The sequence below is a fragment of the Myotis daubentonii genome, chromosome 11 (assembly GCF_963259705.1).
Source record: "Myotis daubentonii chromosome 11, mMyoDau2.1, whole genome shotgun sequence".
Classification (NCBI taxonomy): Eukaryota; Metazoa; Chordata; class Mammalia; order Chiroptera; family Vespertilionidae; genus Myotis; species Myotis daubentonii.
Window position 1 is genome coordinate 70334584 of NC_081850.1, and position 21535 is coordinate 70356118.

The following is a 21535-nucleotide window of genomic DNA, read 5'->3' on the forward strand; positions in this document are numbered from 1 at the left end:
CTTGAGGGAGAGAGTTGCCCACATTTCAAAACTGAGAAGGTTGGTCTTGAGTCCCTATTTTGTTTTTTTCCTGCATCTCTTAGGGGCTTACTAACTTTTCATCCCCCCTCCTCCCTCTCCTACTGAGCCACAGCTCTTTCCCACCCCAGGCAAAAGAAAACCACCATGAAACTACAGTTGTAATTGGCTAAAAGCGCACACACAAACACACACACACACACACACGATCATATGTGCACACCCTATGAACTCCAAGGTTAACTTCCTTCCACCATTATTGACAAGGCATAGATAGCTCCATGGGCGGCAAATCCCATAGAGTCTCTAGCCAGTTTCCTTATCTGAAATTGGGAGCTGTACTGCCCTGTGATGGTTATGCATTAGTTTCCTAATGACTGAAAAAAATTTCCACAAACTTAATGGCTTAAAACAACACAAATTTATTATTATACAGTTGTGGCAGTCAGAATGCCTAAAATCTAGGCATTGGCAAGACTTCAAGGCCAGAGACTCTCTCCTCTCTCTCTCTCTGTATCTCATTCTCTGTCTGGGGCACTCTTGTCTACCTCGGAAGCTCTCATAAGGCCCCTGTGATTACATTGAGCTCACCAAGATAATTCAGGATAATCTTCCCATCTCAAAAATTCTTAATCATATCTGCAAAATCCCTTCTGCCATAGAAGTTAACATATTCACAGGTTCTGCGGATTAGGACACGGATCATTTTGTGGACTATTATTCTCTCTACTACGGGTTATAATAAGGAGCAAAGCAGGTCATATATAGGAAAAAAATTAGGCTGTGGAATTGGGAATCTAGGGCTAAGCTTTGCATATGTGATGTGTATGTGTGTGTGCACATCCATTTATGTGTATAATGTATACATGTAACTTATATGTAATTATATGTGTACAGATTTATATATTCACATATATGTATATATATGTATGATTTATTTTCAAAGAATGGCCCGTAAAAGTTCCCAATTATGTAATTTGAATATTTTTATAAAAAAAGAAGAGTCAAAGAAGGGCAGCTCCTCAGACTTTAAGAAATCTAGATCTTGGGGGTGGGTGGTGCAGGCTAGAAGGGGTCAATGGGGGAAAAGGGGGATATCTATAATACTTTCAACAATAAAGATAAATTTAAAAATATCTAGATCTAGAGAGACGTAGAAACTAGGACCCGAGAACCACTGGAAATAAGTGTACATTCCCTGAGAAGCGTCAGGGGGCTAATAGATCATGTAACAATCGTAGGTAATAACAGCATAGTCACAGTAACACTCCTGATGGCAGTCACAATGCTTGATGCATTCCCTGGCTCCTACAGGATGGACGCTCTTCTCTCCTTTATGTAAGTTACCTCCAATCCTCACATCAGCTCTGTGATATGGATTAGTGTTACCCCATTTAATAGATTCTGACACTGAGGCCTAAGGAAGCTTACTGAGTTCCCCAGGGTCCTATAGCTGCTAGGTGGTGCAGCCTCTATTAAAGTCAAATTTAATTAGGTCACACATATTTGTGAACTTGACACCTTGTGTCATCCTTAAGTTAGGAGGCATGAAATCTCAATAAATTCAACGTTGAACTTGTACATGGTACATTCTCAGACCAGAAGGCAGTGCTATTTTGTATTAACAACACTCTAGCTAGCAAGTGAATCTAACTACTTGAGAATTACAGAAAGACAACCTTCAGTGTAACACCCGGATAAGGAAAAACACAAACTCGAATCCCCGCCTCTTGAGAAAGGAGTGGGAGCTGGAAAGCTGCATTTCGAACTCATGCAGGGCCTGGCAAGGTCATACTCAGGAGCCTATGGCATTTATCAAGAAGCAAGAAAGCTTGAAACCAAGCAAGGGAAGCCTTCAGCTCAAGAGACCATAAAAGAGAATCCTGAAGCAAAGTCAAAGACAGCAGTAGGAAGGAATTAATACAAATAAAAGCTGAAATAAATAAAATAGGAAAAAAATAAATAAAAGGAGCCCCATCAATAAAATGAAAAAAGCCCGTTCAAAGGAGAGTGAGACAGAAACACAAATAAGCACATTAGGAACGAGCTAGGGACATCACCATGGAAGCACAGAAGATAAAACACATCTAATGAGAATACTGTGTATGACTATAGACCAATAAATTTGAGTCTTGATAAAATGCAATATTTTCTTAGAAAATATAAATTACCAAGTTAGAATCATGATGCTGTGGAAAATCTAAATTGACAGATAACGTAAAATAAACTGATATGAGAGCTAAAGAGCTACAGTGGAAAAGAAGGCATCAAGCCCAGGGGATTATAGGCAGGTCCCACCACATCGTATCTTATAAAAGCGATGCAAAGAAAGGAAAGGACAGTGTTCTAATATAGTCCACATGCTCACATTATCCTCAGACCCAAACTGGGCAAATATAAAGTCCTCCATCCCGAAAAATTCGTCCACATATTAGAGCTGATGAGTTCCTTACATGGTCGGATGAAAAATCAATATGTGAAAATCAGTACTAGATCTCCTCAACATCAGCAATAACTCACGGGAAAATATAAGGGAAAACATAAGAGGAAAGCCGATCCTACTCCCGAGGTGGAGAAGACTGTAGTAATGGGAGTTGTGTGTTTCACACTATATTCCAAACACGAATCATTTCCTCCTAACAGTGGCACAATGAGGTAGGGGCGTCTTTATAGGTAAACAAAGGAAGTCCGAGAGGTTAAGCGTTTTTTCCAAGATCACACAGTAAGGAAGGGAATCAGGATTTATACTCTGGTGGTCTGGATCCAAGATGCGTGTTTGTAACCTCCAGAGCAGTGGTTCTCAACCTTCCTAATGCCGCGACCCTTTAATACAGTTGCTCACGTTGTGGTGACACCCAATTTCATTGTTACAAATTGAACATAATTAAAGCATAGTGATTAATCACAAAAACAATATGTAATTATATATGTGTTTTCCGATGGTCTTAGGCAACCCCTGTGAAAGGGTCGTTCGACCCCCAAAGGGGTCGCGACCCACAGGTTGAGAACCGCTGCTCTAGAGCATAGTGCATCACACAAATACCTGTGAAGGATCCCCCCACGCACACTCACAAGAGATGTGCAAGACTGTTGTCATCAAATGTCCATACATTCAGGGAAGGGTTTAAAGGGACATTTGATAAATGGAGATGCAAACTAGAATTAGAAGACTCACAACTGTGAAGATGCTGCATCAATCAGCTAGGATAAGAGAAGCTATGTTGCTCCCCCGAATGGTCCTCCCAACGGAAGCTCACACACCAGATTTTATGCATTGTTCATGTGAGGTCCATTGTGAATGGGCAGCCCGCTTCCATCCAGCACTACGCATCTGGATCCAGGCTGGCCGTGGCGACAGAGGAGAGGGCTGAGAAACAGAGCTGGGTCTGGCCATGGCATGAGCCCTTTCAGCACAGATGCCACCCTTCACTGTCCTGTCACAGGGTCCCTCCAGCCCAGCTACAAGGGCATCGCAGAACCTCTGTCCACAGCTCAGGTCCAGGAAGAGGACCCGTGTGTGACACCACCCCTGCCACAGTGGTCAGCAGTGCCCAGCACACAGTTGGCTCTTAATATATACTTCTGAAAGGGAAAAAAATATTTAAACCTTGCCCCAAGGTAGTCTACAAATTCAATGCAGTAACACCCCAAATTCCACTTGGGTTTTATATGGAACTTCACAAGCCAACTCCAGAATTCATCTGAAGGGGAAAATGAGTGAGAATAATGGGAACGTTTTGAATAGAAAATTTGTGTTCGTGATGGGGAGGGGACTTACTTTACTATATCCAGACCACAGTATAGAGCCATAGTGATGAGACTGGAGTAGAATTACTGCAGGAATATCCAGATCATTCAATGGGGAAAACTCCAACCATGTGTACATGGTATACATAGGGATGTAGTATATGACAAAACATCATTTCAAAGTAGTGAAAGCAAGGACCTCAGATCATTAGTACTTATCATAAAAATGAGTCAAAATAACCACTTGTACCATGCACAAAATTTAATTCCACATTGATTAAAGAACTAAAGAGGTAAAAACTATATATTAGAAGAATATAAAGGAAGATGTTTTGTCATTGTATGGCTTCCTGAGCATTGCACAAAATTCAGAAGCAATAAAGGACTAGCCAGGATAGAGGGTATAAGATCTTAAAAGCAAGATTAAAATACAAATACAGACTGGAAGAAAATGTCAATATATATGGAAGGAGAAGGGTCACTATTCACAAAATAGGCAAAACATCTACAAGTCAGTAAGGAAAAAGGTAAGTATTCCAATAGAAAAATGGTCAACGCATATGGTCGGACAATCTGCAGACGAAGAAATACACAGACCATGGCATGGAAAGATAGTGAACCTCACCAGTCATCGGGAAATGCAAATCCCAACAAAAGTGCGCTATTTTCCCCATCTCAGATTGGCAGTAATGAACATGAAAAATGTGGGCAATGGGCTTTCTCATTCATCAGTGACAGATTGTAAGCTCGTAGGGTCTCTGAGGACAGTCATTTAGAAGATCTATCAAATTTTTAAAATTCCTAAAACATTGACCCAGCAATCCCTCTTCTAGAAATCTCTCTTACAGAAATGCACACATGTGCAGTGATATATGTACAAAGATCTTTATTATGGCGCCGTTTGTAATAGCAAACAGCTATAAACAACCAAAATGCCCATCAATAAAGATTAGTTAAAAGCATTCTGGTACATTTATAATGTGCAATGCCAAATAACTATTAAAAAGATTTCTATGAATACAGATTTGAAAAGATCTTCAAGAAGTAGTACTAGGTACAAATGTGTGTCTCACAACACACATACACACAAACACACACACACACACACACAGACACACACACGGGTGTCCCCAAAAATGTATACACACTTTGAATAATTACAAAGGCGGTGCTTATTAAATTACATTTCTTTTTCAAAATGTAATAGATTATCTGTTAAAGTATGTATACATTTTGAGGGGACACTTTATATATAAATTATATTGAATGTGTATCTTTAAATGCACTGATAAAACTTTGGAAGAATACATAATAGTTAACAATGATGACCGCTAGAACAGGAAGTAAAATGTGGCGTGGGAAATGAGGAATTTCCACATTTTGATCTGTAAGCTTTGGTAATATTGAATCATTTACAACACAAAAGTACTTAATCATGAGTGTGTAAATCATTTCTCATATTTGCTGGGAAGTTCCTGGCATACATGGATTTACACTTTTTCAAGTCCTTATTATATACTCTGCATGTTTCTGTAACTTGCTTTAGCTGTACTGCAACTTTATTGAAGGTTAATTGCTTACATGTAACACAGACAAGCACAAAGGGAAATAGACATGACCGGGGCACCAGGACACGCCTTCTTCCGGACCTTCCCACTGCACATTGGTTGGACGAGACCTGCATTTGATTGCCAGCTTTGCCACTTTGGGCGTGACATGCTTTATTTCTTGGCTCCTCGTTTTGCTTCTTTGTAAGGCAGGAGCGATGATACTACTTTTTTTTTTCATGATCAAATATTGATATGCAAAGTTCCCAGTGGCTCGTATGTGCTCAATAAATAGAAACACCACCATTGACACCATTCCTACAGTTACCTTCTTAATGACCTGCAATTCCTGTGTGGGTGTTTTTGCATCCAATGTATCATGGGACCTCATAGCACCCTAGTCAATGAAGGTTGGAGTGTCTACCCCATTTCACAGACGAGGAAACGAGATTGGAGAGTCAAATGACTTGCCAAGGCTCAGAGAGGTCCAAAGACACAGAGATGATATTGATACAGTTTCTCCAATTGTCCAGCTCTTGTTTATTATGTGTGCTCTATCCCTTGTGTGTAGCAAAGGACCATGAACAGGTGGACAATCAAAGAATTCCCGTTACTGGGTTGATGTTTGTCAGGGGCTGGTTTTTATGCTTCCTCCCTTCTCCCCATGCCTCTCTTCAGAGATTCCTTTCCCACTGCAAACCCAAACATCGCAAGTATTACTTCCACATTTCGTTCAGCTGCCTCTTTGGTCCATAGAGGAGCGCGCCCTGCTGCAGAGGCATGTCCAGGGCCCTGGTGCTGTCAGGACTGGTCCTTACAGGCCAGGAGAGGCTGTGAACATTGCTAATTGAACAGAAGTGGCAGCTGCTGCCTGCGCTGTCCATGGTCCTGGAAGAATCCCCTCTGAGCTACCAGGGCAATAAAAACCTTGTTTTTGCACTAGTCTTTCACCTTGGTCGACAGATACACTGGGAATAGATTCCGGTTTGAGGAGCTAGTTAATGATTCCCAGTGAAATGGTCTGTCATGCTCCTGGAAGTCTGTGTGCTCATGGAAAACCGTTTTTAAATTTCCTTTGTGCATGAATGTGCACTCTGGGTTTCCCCTCAGCTCCTCCGAAATGTTACAAATGACTTCCCTTGGATTTACCAATTTGCAGGATTAATGTGCTTCTCTCAAGACACCTGTGCCCTAGATAGACTCCCGCCAGAAGAGCTGTCTCCATTCCTAAACTCTGACCTGTTTTGCAGGCAAAGGAGGCCTCGGTTTCAGGTCGCCTCTGCGGGGGCATCCCCACACGCCGCTAACTCTTGGCTCTGCTCTGTCACGCAGCTGCGTGGAGGAGTACAAGCTGGCGCCCGATGGGAAATCCTGCCTCATGCTCTCCGATGTCTGCGAGGGCCCCAAGTGCCTCAAGCCCGATTCCAAATTCAACGACACCCTCTTTGGAGAGATGCTACATGGCTACAACAACCGGACCCAGCATGTGAACCAAGGTCAAGTCTTCCAGATGACCTTTAGGTATGGGGGCCATCCTTGGCACTTCACTGGTTGAGTCATTGACCCAAAATATGGGCGGGAGGAGCTATGGGCATCATTGAACCGAGTCCTTTTACACTGGCAAGCATCTCCCCAAGCTCACTGACGCCAGCCCATGAGTGTTAGAAGTCAGAAAATTCATTTCAGTCCATGAGGTTCCTTCTCTGACCTAGTTAGCCCTTATTCATCCCACCCTCCCATTTTTCTAACTCTGTCCACATATTTTCAATTTAATATAAAATCCTCTGTAAGTATAGTTAATGGAGTTTTTTAAAAATTTAATTAATCTTTCAATGTATTACAAAATAAGTGTCCTGTGTAGTCTAGTCAAGCAGTTCAAAAATAAAGACATTTAATGAAGTAGAAAATAAAATTACCATTACCCAGAGATACGCAGAATTAATATTTTCTTGAACATTCTTAAAACACCTCTCCTTCTCCTTTCTCCTCCATCTGTGCGCGCGCACACACACACGCACGCACGCACACACGCACCAAATCTCTGTAAAGCTATTTAGAAACCCCTTTATATTTTTGTTAGCAATATGTCAAAGACCCATTTCCCTGTTAACCAATACAGGGGCACATGAGAAACTAAATTATGAGACCACTCTCTTATGAGAGCAAACAGAACTGGGACTGGGTTGGCCAAATGATACGGGGATTGGACACGCAGTTTAATTGAGAAAGGCCCCCTGGGAAGGTTGAAGTAACAGGTTGTTCTCTTGGGAGAAGAAAGACCTTGAGTGGGATGTATCTATGCCTGAATCTGAAGACCCATAAGATGTAGAGGGAGAAGAACTATTCCTTGTATAAGAAATTCAAAAGAACAACTATACTGTTAGGCAGTTTTGCATGAATATGTGACAGGATATTACAAAGCAGGTTCTACCCACCACTTGAGGTTTTACCAAAAAAAGTCAGAGCTAGTAAGAAACATCACCCTTATAGAAATTGTCATCCTTAGCCCATCATCAGATTAATAATAGTGGTTATTGTAGTTGGAGTGGTAATAGTGGCTGCTATTTATTAAGAATTAGTATATATCAAGCTATGATGATGATGATGATGATGATGATGATGATAAGAAGAAGAAGAAGAAGGGCCACTAACATTAATTCAGCACATGTGGAGGGCATTCTTAGCACCATTGACCCATTATGTCATGTCATCCTCACCATGGTCCTAGGGAGCAGGGACTGTGATCACCCCCTTTACCCTGCTAAGAAATGGAAATGTCTAGTGGCTTCCCCACATCCCCCTTCCAGGGAGAGGAGGGCCAGGAGAATGCCAGTTTAGCTTCATCAGTAAAACCCTTGGAGGCCCCATGGCCTTCATTTCACACCTGAACAGTTAACATCAGAGAGGGAAAGGTCACCATCGAATGAGAGAGAGAGGACTCACATGTCAGCCTGGCTGGCTCCAGAGCCCTGCTCCTGCCCTCTAGCTCAGCACACCTCATTGCTTCCCATTTCATAGAACTAGAATGGAAATGTAATGTGAATTCCCTAAAAGCGTTCACCTAGGTAGTGATCGCATGCACTCTGAGCACCTAATATGTCCCAGGTCCCATGCTGGCGACTTGGGATACAGTGGAAAATGAGATGGAAATGGCCCCATACCCTGTGGTGCTTAGGTATTCTGTTTGTGAGTGTGTGTGTGTGTCTGTGTGTGTGTGTGTGTGTGTGAATGTGTGAGTATGTGTGTGAGTGTAAATGTGTGAGTGTGAATGTGTGAGTGTGAATATGAATGTGTGAGTGAGTGCGTGTGTGTGATTGTGATCTTGTGCATTTACTTAATTTGCAGTAGGTACTAGGAAGTTAAGATACAGGGTTCCAGGAAAGCAATCGGCAATGGGATCTAATGCAGTTGGGTGTAGTTTAGAGGGGGGCGGACTACATCTGTTGGACTAGAACACAGTAATAGGGCTTTGGGGTCTACTTTGTACATGACGTGTTATTAAACTAATACCTGGAAGATGAGGAGTTAGCCTTAGAAAAGGTCTCAAGCGGAGACATATATTATGAAAAGGAAAAACTCTCTAAAACTTCAGGCAATGAAGGCTGGTGAGGTTGGAGCTGAGCAAATGAGGGGGGATGGTATGCAGCAAAACCAGCTCAGTAAGCGGTGGCAGGTCACGGGAGCCTTGAAGGCCTGGTCTTTATTCTAATAGCAGATGGGAGGGCTCTTACTGGTTAAGGGAGGGGAGCATGTCTTGACTGCATTGTAATTTCCACCCTTGTGGTGGCTGTCTCTGAAGTAGATTGTGATGAGGGGGCAGGAGGAGTGGAATGGAGGGTCAATAAGGTGTCTGTGGTTGAAGCCACCTTGAAGCAGGATGATGGGAATAATATTGAAGATAAAAAGGAATGTTGGGAGATAGTTGTGAGGTATAATGGACAAGGCCCAGTGAGCAATTGCAGGCAAAAGGGTAAAGTTGAAGGATCAGTCAAGGGTGATAGAGTGACTGGCAGCCACACGCAATTTAGTGGCCGAGCCAAGCCCTCCAGTTCCCAGCAAATTGCTTTCTGCTACTCAGAAGCTCAAGCAGAAGCTGAATGCTGCTTTATTGGAAAAACTCTGGGAGAAATTTAATGATAATCTGGATGAATTACTTGACACTGAGATTTTACAATACTGGTTTTCTGTTGTTTTAATAAAATCTATGAAACTCTACCTTGAGAATCATGATGGATAGAATAATTCTGTGTGAAAAAAAATAAATTGCCCCTTGTAGCTGAGAAAGGAATTTACCAGCTTGCAGATTTCATGCTATTGAAAGAAATATATGAAAATTTAATTTGCAAAATGGTGTTCCAAGGAATGCCAGTGATTTCCAAGGAGTTCCCATGGGAAGCGTTCTGAGAAGAATCATAAGGAATGATTTGTAGTTCTCTATACATTTTTGGATTCTTTGCTCTAGTTCTGTGAAAAACAGCATGGGTATTTTGATAGGAATTATGTTGAATCAAGAGATTGCTTTGAGTGGTATGGACATGTTAATGATATTAATTCTTCTTATCCATGATCTTGACATATGCCTCCATTTATACCAGTATGTATCTATTTCAGTTTCTTTCTGGAGTGTCTTACAATTTTTGTGTACAGATTTTTTACCTTGTTGGTTAAATTTATTTCTAGGTATTGTATGTTTTGATGCAGCTGTAAATGGGATTGGGTTGTTGTTTTTTAGTCTACCTTTGTGATAATTCATTATTAGTGTGTAAAAATGCAACCGATGTCTTGATAAACGGCTTCTCAGAGGATGCGGAGTTGGAAGAGGGAAAAGAGCCATAAGGGCATTTTCCTGTCCAGGAAGAAGCTCAGACATATGGATAAGCAGAGGGTAGAGTCAGGAAAACAGATCCCCAGAAAGACCTGCTCCAAACCCTGGTCCCACACATGACAAGCATAGTCCTCCTGCCTCCTCTTATAAAGGGATGTTGCATCAGGTGCCGGGCACTGTGATAGGCACAGTGTATGTTTTATGTGGTTTGATTTTTCACAGCTACTATCAAAGTGGCTGCATGTGATCAGTGACCAAATGCACTAGCTCTCATTCTCTTGTATGAAGATTAGCTTGGTCCATGGGGTAGTAAGATGCTAGAACTTTTTTTTAATCCTTACCCCAGGAGTGAGGATATTTTTTTTCCATTGATTTTTAGAGAGAGTGAAAGGGAGGGGGAAAGGGGTGTGGGGAGAGAAGAGAGAGAGAGAGAGAGAGAGAGAGAGAGAGAGAGAGAGAGAGAGAGAGAGAGACATACATTGATTGGTTGACTCCTGCATGTATGTGCCCCAACCAGGGCTGGAGATTTGGAGATTGAACCTGCAACCCAGGTACGTGCCCTTGACCAGGAATTGTACCCCTAACCCTCTGGTGTGCAGGCTGACGCTTTAACCACGGAGTAACACTGGCCGGGGCAAGATGTTAGATCTTGAATGGCTTCATGGAATCCCCAGGTCTTAGTTTATGTATGAAGAAGGGACTTGGCTAAGGTTACAAAGCAAGTCACTGCAGAGCTAGCCCATGATCAAGATCTCCCGATGGCCCAGAGGGATTGCCTTCCTCCTCCCAACAGACTGCACAGGAAGAGAGAGCATGGCTCCTTAAAGCCTGGCAGGGAAGTCTCCAGGCTCAGACAGTTTTATCCCCATGAGGCATTTTTATTCAGCCTTACATGCTGTCCATTGTTCCCAGCCATTCAATTTGAGGTGTCTCTGAGCAGCCAGGGTCTGTGTCTGCCCTGATTTGCTCCTAGAGGGGAGTATAGTGAACAGCCCACTCTTTTTCTTTGGATAACAGCCTCCAGATTTAGAGAACTTCCCAGACTATTATTAACTCAGTAGCCCATTTCTCGTAAGCTCTCTCATCATTGGCTTCACTTAAACTTTCTTTGCAACTATTTCCATCTCCAGACCATGTCATCTCTTGGAGCCACTTGCTAAGGCAGTTCTGATGAGTCTAAATTCACCTCTTTCAAGTCTCCCTCCATGAGCCCCGGACAGGTTATGGGGGTTTAGGGGAGCACTGTAGCTCCCTTGTCCCCCAAGTTCCAGAAGGCAGGCCTGCAGATTTTTCAGCATCAAAGGCAGTCATCATTTCTCACCTCCTTTCCCTCCCTCCTGCAAGTAATCTCCAGTCCAGCCCTCCTGAGTAGCCAGCAGGCACCCCACCAGCTGTCCGGCCATATGCCTCCTTTCCTGACAACTGCTTGGTCTGGGCTTTCCAACTCTCTCCCCGCCGAGTCCCCAGTGTGAACACTACAGCTCTGCTTTGTTCTCCCTGCCCCTGCCCAGATCCCTGCACCCAGCAACTGCTGAGAGGAGACAGGTCTGCATTCTCACATCCTCTAGTGAGTCTCCAAAAGAGCATCCCAGATTTCTGCTTTAGAAAAAGCCTCAGGTTCCAAGTTTCCGAACTGGACAATCATTGAAAGATTAACCGGTTCAGAACTAACTCCTTGTGGTGCAGATGGAAACACTGAGGCCCAGAAACCACCATAACTTGCCCAGTGGTCACCTTGATGTGGGCCCCTGGACATTAAAAGTTAGAGTTTCTGACTCCCGAACCAGTTTCCTGGTTACTGGTTCTGTCATAAGGGATGCGTATAACTTGGAAATAGCCCTTGTTAGCATGTGGTGAGACTCAGCAGAGAGGGAGGACCCAAGGGCACTAGGGAGATGTCAGATTCATAACCAAGCAGGGGTCTAAGGCAAAGCCCCCCATGTGCCTGATTCTGCAGGAAGGACCCCATTCCTGGCCACATCCTCAGGTAGCCACATGTAGGGTGCTGCCTGTCTCTGGGAGATGAGCGTGTAGATGTGGTTAGGACCTTGACAAGTCGAGGAGTTATCAGTCAGCCACCTAGTGTGAAGGTTAAGTGTGGCACACTCTAGGAGACACACACACACAGATGGAGATGGGCAAGAGTGATAAAGGGAATAGTCAGAGAGAGAGAGAGAGAGAGAGAGAGAGAGAGAGAGAGAGAGAGAGAGAGAAAGAAGAGACATAGAGAGAGACCAAAGTAGAGGAGGCGTTTAGTGAGAGTCTGGGCCGCAGCAGGGACAGGCAAGCACAGAAGGAATGAAAGTGATGTTGACCGGGCACAGGGTTAAAGAGATGGAGAGGGAGAAGGGGAAAGGTTTGGAGAGGTGTGAAAGATGGAAGGGTAAGGAGAGGCCTCCAGTGATGGAGAACAGCATGTATCTTACTCTCTACAGTAAAATAAAATAAAAAGGCACAGAGCTCATACTACAGTCACAAGGGAATTTATCTCCAGGAGGCAATAAGGGTTGTTTTAAGAGACTGGCTGCTGCCAGGAGAGTTCTGGACGAGGAGTCCAGTTCAGACGGAGATGCATGGACATAAAGTCTTTAGTAAACTGTCAAGTTCTGTGGAAACATGAAGAGTCAAAGATTGCACCCAAATTGCCCCTGAACCCAGTAAGTGAGATCAAGCTCTGTTGGCAGTAATCCTTTGCGCTGCTCTGTATTGGTCCTGGTGAGCATGCAGGGTCACTCTCAGAATCCCCTCCCCTCAGTTCTTAAAAAATATATATATGTATGTGTGTGTGTATATATATATATATATATATATATATATATATATATATATATATATATATTTGATTTTAGAAAGAAAGGGAGAGAGAGAAACATCAGTGATGAGAGAGAATCACTGATCAGCTGCCTCCTGTGCTCTTCACACTGGGGATTGAGCCCGCAATCTGGGCATGTGCCCTGACCAGAAATCGAACCGTGACCTCCAGGTTCATAGGTTGACACTCAACCACTGAACCGCACCAGCCGGCCTCCCCTCAGCTCTTGATCAGTGACGGAATTGTCAGACTGTTAGAGTGAGATAAACTCATCAAAGGCTGGTGGTATTTGGTGGTTTGGTGGTTTGGTGGTTTGATTTTTACTTCCTTCCCTCCCCCATTCTCATCCATCCCACCTCGTTCCTGTAAGAAAGGTCAGCTCTGGTTACAGATTGCCTGGATTTAGATAAACATCAGTCAAGACCTGTTACTGAGCCCGGAGGCTCAGCCATGGCAGGGAGGAGAGGCTGCTAGGGAATGGGGGCTGCATGAGTTGCACGGGTAGATTTTGCAAAAGCCCTATCCAAAGCGAGAGGGTTCTGCCAGCAGCAGCTATTTGCTTGTGAGCTTCCAAGAGTGGCCTACAACGAGCTTGAGGAGCTCCTGAAAGATTTGCCTGGACGGCGCTTTTCCATCCATCTGCTTATCACGAGTGCATACTGAGCCACGGAAGAGGACAGTGTGGGGTAAGATGTGTGATTGCAGGATGAGGCACTCCTGGCCCATGCCCGGCCTGGCAGAGGGCTCTCTGTAAGGACTGGAGGAAGGCTGCCTCTCGCTGGCGGCAGCCACTTGCTCCCTAGCGGAAGGCCCTGCGTCACCTCTTATTAAGTGGCCTCCATAGCTTTGGTTTTCTGGTGTCTTCCTGGGAGCCGGGAGTCACAATTCATGTTTAAATAAGACCCCTCTAATCTTTCTCGCTGATTATAGTGAGAGAAGAAGAAAGAAAAATAGCCACTTCAAGTTTTTTTAAGTGTCATTCTCCATGTCCACATCTCTGAATATACCAAACACGGTCATTTTATAAAGAAAACAAATTAGACGTAGTATTTTCTGAATGTCCTCCAAGTAACCTAAAACTGTGTGTCTAGTCTGCAGAAGGTGTTAAAACAACCAAAGCAACCAGGTCCATTTCACATCTCTCTTCCCCCCTCTTTTTTTTTTCGGTTTTATTTCTAATTTTCTGCCTTCAAAATCCCTGACGATGTCCTTTTTCCGGGAGAGGGAAGCCCATCTGAATCATTGGGGCATCCGAAGCAGAGACCATTTTTAAAGGAACCACAGCAATTTCATTCCACACCAGCGCAGGCAGTAACTCAGGCTGGGCTGAGTACTCGGAAGGGAGAGTCCACTGGGGAACCTGCCCCACAGATAAGGATAGATGCTAATTAGCACAGAGGCTGTCATTAGCAGAGCAGTTGTCATTAGCACAGCAATTGTGTGGTCATAATGGGTGCTTCCAGAGTGACTCCAGGCAGTTTGTTCTTCTAAGTATCTCCTGCCTTTCCTGGGGATCTTGTTTGCACTGCTACTGCACTAATGTGCTTAGCAATCACTTTTATAAATAAACACTCCAAAGGTACAAGCCGGCCCATCCCCTGGCCCAGGATTAGGCATCCTGAATCAATGGAAGCCACAGCACTGAAATCGGGCGCGATTTGCATTTTGCTAAGGCAACCCTGGTAGGTCACTCTCTGCAGAAATCATAGCCCCTCAGACGCCATGTGGTGTTGTCATTGCCGTTTTGTTAATTACAGGAGAGTGTGGGATGGGGCCAAAGGACTGCACTTGGGGTCAGAGAGTCCCCTCTTGGCTTTTACCACTTTTTCTCATTTAACAAGTTTTTCTGTCCAGCGCCTAAGAGTTATTAAGCACTGGGGGTGGAGACATGAAGGAGATAGTCAAGGTTCTTCCTCTTAAGCAGTCCGGCCGCTGTCCAGCATTGGTGTGGGTGAGAGGCAGGAAAGACTTCCTGAAAGAGATGCTGACAGACACCTATAGGCTATGGTTCACAGTTAGCCAGGTGGGAGAGGGCTCCAGGCAAGTAAGAGCACAGAGCATCTGCGGACATGAGCATCCAGGTGGATCATGGAATTGCAGAGATAAGTCGTGATGAAGGATGGGTATTCAAACGCAAAGGGTTACTTAAGGACCACAGGAACGGGACCATTTATGGCCGTAAGACTTTGCACAGTCTTACAACCTTTCTAAGCCCAGTTTGCTCACCACTAAATCCGGGAACATGATAATACCAGCTCTAGAGGGTAATTATCGTGGGGAGGGAGAGGTGATGAGAAAAGTCAGGTTAAAATGCTTTGTAAAGTGCAGGGACATACGCAAATGTTAGTGACATTTTCCTAGCATGAATCTGAGGATCTGTGGGTTACCACTTACTTCGAAACCTTGTGCTGGAGTGTGTCTGCTGGCACGCTCGAGATCATGCGGATGCTAACTCACCAGCATTTGCTTTCTTTGTATTCCTTCCAGAGAAATGAAAAGGCATGTCTATTCTAAGATCACATTAATCGGCCTACGCGTGTGTATCAAGATAATTAATTTTTAGGGAAATATTTCCATTTCAGGGAGGTGCCCTGAATAGAAATATACTTAGTAACAATTCTGATGAAAGCCATGGTCACGGTTTATTGGATATGAATTAATACCGAAAGCTCCAAGGGCAGTGGCTGTGGTTTTATGTAACATCGCCGCTGAATAATTACCATTAATGATAACCTAGTGGCACACCTCAAAGGTGGCTCTTAAGAGTCTAACATGAGCATGTGCTTTTATGTCTCCTGAGATCCTCCGAGGAGCCCACTAAATGTGCAGTTACTTAGCAGGCAAACGCTCGGGGCTGGAGTGGCCGGCATTCGGATCGCCCGGTCCTATTTAGTTCAGTCTACCCCTGATGACTTTGAAAGAACCATGACCCTCAAATCAGCCAGCCGCCTCTCTATTCTCTGTGAGGGTCCTGGCACTGGCTGTGACCTTGATGCGGCTGTAACTTGCTTTGGGTGCTTTCTAGAGTGGAAGGGAAGAAAGAGGATGAAGGCTTCACCTTCCATGCCGTCTCCCTAGTTCAGAGAATAGTTACACCAAGCGATACCCCTTTAAGTGTCTGTTCCTTCCAAACTGCTCCTAAGCAGGTCGTGAGGACCCAGCCGCTGGGAATGTACAAGCCTGAGGCCATACAGGTGTGCCACAGCTGTATTTGCAAAGGAGGTGCCAGCTTCGCTGGAAATTAAACTTCATTGCAGTGAAATTGCCTTTCACCTTATGGTTCAGCCAATAACAATACATCGTGTATTTATTATGTGCCAGGTTTTGGACATGCAAACTGGACAAGATTCACTGAGTCAGACATGGTAGAAAGTAGGAAGGAATATACTTCTTTTTGGTATTATCTCAGTCTGTTAGATTGCAATAGCCCTCTTGCAATAGCCTTGAATAAAGTCAGTTGTTTAGATTACCTTGGTTTTTACCTATTGTCCTTTTTTTTTTCTGATCCAGGATCTTACCCAGTGTTATGACTATCAAAGCAAAAATTACCCGGGCAGGCATGGAGGACTATATTCAAGGCCATTGCAAGGGGAGAGAGGTCTGAGCTCCCTCCCATTGAAACAAGGCAGGGGTGTTTTCAGGGCTGTGGTGAGCGTGGAAAAGCGCTGCAGGACTTCCCGACGGGCCATGTCCTGTACGTGGCAGTTACTCTGGAATTTGCAAAAGTGTTTTTCTGCATCCTCCTTGATGATTACGTTTCAAAGAGGGGGCTCCCAGGTCCTTGAGAAAGACGTTGCTGGGCTATAAAACTGGCAGGAGGCTTTTAAAAAGGTTTACGGGCGGAGAATAACCAAAGAATTTATATGCATATATGCATAATTCATGGACACAGGCAACAGTGGGGTGGGGTGGGAACTGGGTGGAGGGAGAAATGGGGGGGGGGGAAATGAGGGACATCTGTAATACCGTCAACAATAAAGAAAAGTACATTTTAAAAATAGATAAAAATAAATTACATGTTAAAGGGGCAGAGACAGAATTTACAGTGAAACATTGTCAGAGAAAATGCTCTAAGACAGCGGTTCTCAACCTGTGGGTCGCAACCCCTTTGGCGGTCGAACGACCCTTTCACAGGGGTCGCCTAAGACCATCCTGCATATCAGATATTTACATGATGATTCATAACAGTAGCAACATTACAGTTATGAAGTAGCAACGAAAATAATTTTATGGTTGGGTCACAACATGAGGAACTGTATTTAAAGGGCCAGAAGGTTGAGAACCACTAGAGAAGAGAGGTCAAGGACCCAGAGCCAGGGCAAAGCTTGTCTGGAGTTTGCTTAGTCACTACCTTACCCTTATTGCCTGTCTCCTTGGGTTCCTCTTGGCTGTGGCAATGTGGTTGGCTTATTTTTCTTTGTAGACACTGAATTCACAAAGTTCAAAAACAAAGCGTATTAAAGACACTCAATGAGGAGAGTCACTCCTTTTCCTGTTTCCTCCCATCCCTTTCTCCTGACCTCCACCCATTTTTATTAGTATCTTAGGTGTCTTTCCAGTGTGGTGTATGGGGGGGGTTGTTTTGTTTTGTTTTGTTTTGTTTTTTGGTATATAAGTCCGAGCAAATAAGATTAAATATTATCCTGCCCCTGTTATTTCATAAAAGACTCATAAATTACATTGTTTTTCACTTTCCCCCACTTAGTGATATATCTTAAAGGTCTTCCATAGACAGACTTTGAACACTGACACAGGGAACATTCTAGCATAGGAATCCTATTGATGAATTCTATGCCACCCCTGGAAAAAGTAGGGGTCCCAGAGAGGTGGAGAGAACTGCATTTTGGAGAGGGGTGGTTCTGCCTCTGGGCTGTTGGGCCTCATTCAGGTGATGTCACCTTTCTCAGCCTAGTCTCCTCATAGGTAAAATCAGGGTCTTTAAGTCTCATTGTGTTGCTGTGAGACAGCTAAGATAATAAATGTAAGGGGTCTAGTACCAGTAAAAGTGATAGGAATGGTAGTAGTAACCATGGTTACTAGCAATGACATGCAGGACTGACCCTGCACCAGGCACCATTGTGTCTAAAAACATTCATTGAGTACCTATGATGTGGGGTTGGCTGAAGAAGGTTTACAGTCGTGAGTAATGGGAAACACAGAGTTTATTCTTGTGTTATTATTTATTCTTGTCTTATATATTTTTTCCACACAAACAACTGTGAAACCTACTTTGGCCAACCTCTGTATGTCACTCATGAGGAAACCGGAATACAACAGCGAACTAAACTCATAAAAACCCTGCCCTCGTGAATTACATTCTAGTGTAGGAGGCAATGGGCAGATAAATATGTACTGTCTCAAGCGTACACAGCATGGGGGGGAAGTCGGATGAGGGGTGCAGAGTGTCCAGGCAGGGGATTCTATTTCGTGGAGGCTGGACAGGGAAGAGCTCTTGCTAAGGTAACAGGTGTGCGGGGACCTTAAGGGGTGAGACAGTGAGCCTTGCAGTTGTCCTGGGGAGAGCTTCCGGGCTGAGGGCATAGCAGGTTCCCAGGCCCTTGGCATGTTCCATGAACAAAAAGCAGCCCTGCTGGATGGAGCGTAGGCATAGAGGGGAGGCAAGCGGTAGGAGAACAAGTTGTAGATGAAAAGGCAATGGACATCGAGGAGGCAGCATGGCAATTAGTGTCGAGTCCTGGGAGTCACGTGAGTGCAGTACTTTGGAAGAAGCCAGTGTGTGGGTTGAGCGGAAAAGGGCTATGACCTCACTCAGATATTTAAAGGGGTGAGAAGAATAGATGCTGGCGGGCAGGGTGGCAGCAGAGAAAGACATCCCCAGGTTTTTGCAGGGGTCCAGGTGGACGACCGTGGAGCGTGGTCGTAGGATTCAACACGGAGAAAAGTGGGCAGATTCTGGGTGTATTCTCAGGGCAGAGCCATGGAATGTACAGATGAGGAAGAGGAGGGCGAGGCCGGGTTGGCTCCTGGCTTTTAGCCTGAGCAATTGGACGGATAGAAGTGCCATCGACAGAGACAAAAATGACCGTATGAGGAGCCAGCATAGAGGGGAGCATAAACAAACATTCGATTCCGAGCATGTTAAAAATGAACTTTCTTGTGGAAAATCCCAGTCGTTTATAAAAGCCGATGATAGTGTAATAAAACTTCAGGTACTCATCGCCATCATCTTGTCATGTCTAATGTATACCCTCATGGAGATGTCAGGAAGCCAGCTGGATATGCCCGTCCCCAAGAGAGGCCAGGCTTGAAATGCAAATTGCAAATTGTTTAGCATATAGATGATATAAAAAGAAATGAGAGGAGACAAACTCAGCAGGGAGTAGAGAGAGAAGTGGAGAGCCAGCCCCAGCCCTGAGCCTGGGGGCTCTCTTCTCATAGGCCAGAGAGAGAAAGAGCCATCAGAGGCCAAGGAGGAGGGCAGCCAGCTCCCAGGGACAGAGGTGGAGCCATGGGGCAGCTGCACCCCATGAAACCCATTGAGTTCTTACAACAGTTTCATGGAGAGGCTCTGACACTCATTTTCCCAGCCGCATTCAGCTTGCCAGTTGGGGTGCCAGGATGGAAATGTAGGCAGTGTGACCCGAAACCCATCCTCAGGTGGCCATTTCTGCCCCCTCATCCACCACCTGGTCACCCACTCCACTCCCTGGTGTCGCTGTGCTAGGCTGGGGGACTTGAGGATGGGGAGCAGAGTGGGAAAAACATTCTAAAAATATGCCCACGTTAAAAGGTAGCTAACGACGCAGGACCTTATATGTGTGATGGACCACCAAATTAGTGCGCTCAGTCCGTCCATGCTGCCAGAGAATCATGTGATGATAAGGATCGCTGTTTCCTGAGCACGTCGCCATGGGTCAGGCACTCTGCAAAGTGCTTCACAGGCTTTCATCCTGACGGCAGGTTCATGGAGATGAGTCCGTGCTGTATCCACTCTGTATACCTGTGTATGGAGACCCCAAGGTCACAGAGCTGAGACAGTGGTGGCGAGGGATGTGCTGTGGCCCACTAATGGCTTCGTGACCACATTGTTCAGAAGGAAAGGGGGGATGAAGAGCAACGTGGGCTTTGGGGTCAAGTGGATTTGGGTTCAAATCTCACATCTCTGCAATGTGAACTTGATCATTTATCCACCCAGCCTCAGTTTCCCGTTCCATGAAAATAATGTTGAAAAAAAGTCCTGTGCCTGGTCCTTGTGCTATTTTTCCTATGAAACATTTGTAAAAACTTAACATTTGTGTGGTCCTTTAATGTCTACCTTCCCTGCTGAAAAGAGACCTGGGACCTTCTTTGACCGTTCATTACTATAAATCCCTGAAACCTAGCAGTTTCTCACAACTACGGTCTCAACAGTTGTTGGCGCTCAGAGTGAGCAGTTGGTTTTCTTTAAGTTTGTGTACAAAGCGTATGAGATGGTGGGTCAGAGAAGCTTTAACACTGTCTGCAGACCTGGACCCACCCTCCCTCACAGCACTTTCTACCCCGCACTGCTCATTGTTCACCTTCCCTCTAGGAAGCTGAGGCCGTTGGCACAGCTGGATGATGAGACCATGGCTTAGACTCAGGAATTAAATTTCACCTCTGCTGCTATTCGCTGTGTGACCTTGGTCAAGTCACCTGCCCTCTCTGAACTTCATTGTTCTTATTTTTTTTTACAAGGTGAATATATTTACTACCTCATTGGTCTGGTAGCTAAATAACACACAGTGTTTAAATCCACTAACCTATGGTAGATGCTCAGGACATTCTGTTTATTGTCCCTTTCCATCCTCCAGGCTAAAGCATGTTTATTTGTATGCCCAGCGATAAAAAAGAAACAGGGCTCGATGCATAGAAGTTGACTTACAATTTGGAAGGCAGGAGGAAAGAAGGAAGGAAGACAGGAAGGTTCCATGAGCTTATCTTTAGGATAAAGAAACTATTACGTTCAATCACTGAACTAATATATCTACATTTGGTAAGTTTTAATCACTGTGCAAAGTGATGGAGACACAAAGAGAACCAGGCGGTTGCAGGATATGCCGGTATTGGTAGGGTGACCTTCCATTCCAGTTTGACTAGGACAGTTCTAGTTTATGCCTGTTGTCTCAGAGCCCTGTCTGGCTTAGCATTTATCCCAGATAAAAGTCACCTGGATTACATGATAAATTATTTAGTCTACCTACTGAGATCATAGATGACAAAAGACAGATGTTTATTCAAGTGAAATTTCATCAAGTGAGCTGTGCCAGGTGACATGTGGAAGTCAGGGTGCCCTGGGGACAAATATCAGGGACCCACGTGGGTTTCAGAGTCCAGCTGCTCTTCAGGAAGTAATGTCGAAGCTGGGGTATAAGAGGTTATTGGGTGAAGGACAGAAAGGGGACAGACTGTGGTGAGCTGATAAGAGTTGGTACAGAGAGCACATTGCTCCAAGCGTAAAGACTACAGGGAACTCACGTCAGTGTCCAGGAAGCAGCCGGTGTAGGGGTCCCCTCCCTGGTCTTCGTTTGCTTGGTAGGCCCCTAAAGGGGAGACGCATCTCTCTGAGTCACTTTGCCATCCTGCTGTGGGCGACGGTCCCCAGGG

General features: G+C 44.6%; 1 protein-coding gene across 2 annotated transcripts in view; it reads left to right on the top strand.

The window, feature by feature from the left end:
• Positions 1 to 21535, top strand: part of ASTN2 (astrotactin 2) — a 742933-nt gene that overhangs the window by 455967 nt on the left and 265431 nt on the right. For both annotated transcript variants that reach the window (XM_059657840.1, XM_059657842.1), the window contains exon 13: positions 6645 to 6833. In XM_059657840.1, coding sequence (XP_059513823.1) covers positions 6645 to 6833 — 189 coding nt within the window. The remainder of the gene's footprint in view (positions 1 to 6644; positions 6834 to 21535) is intronic.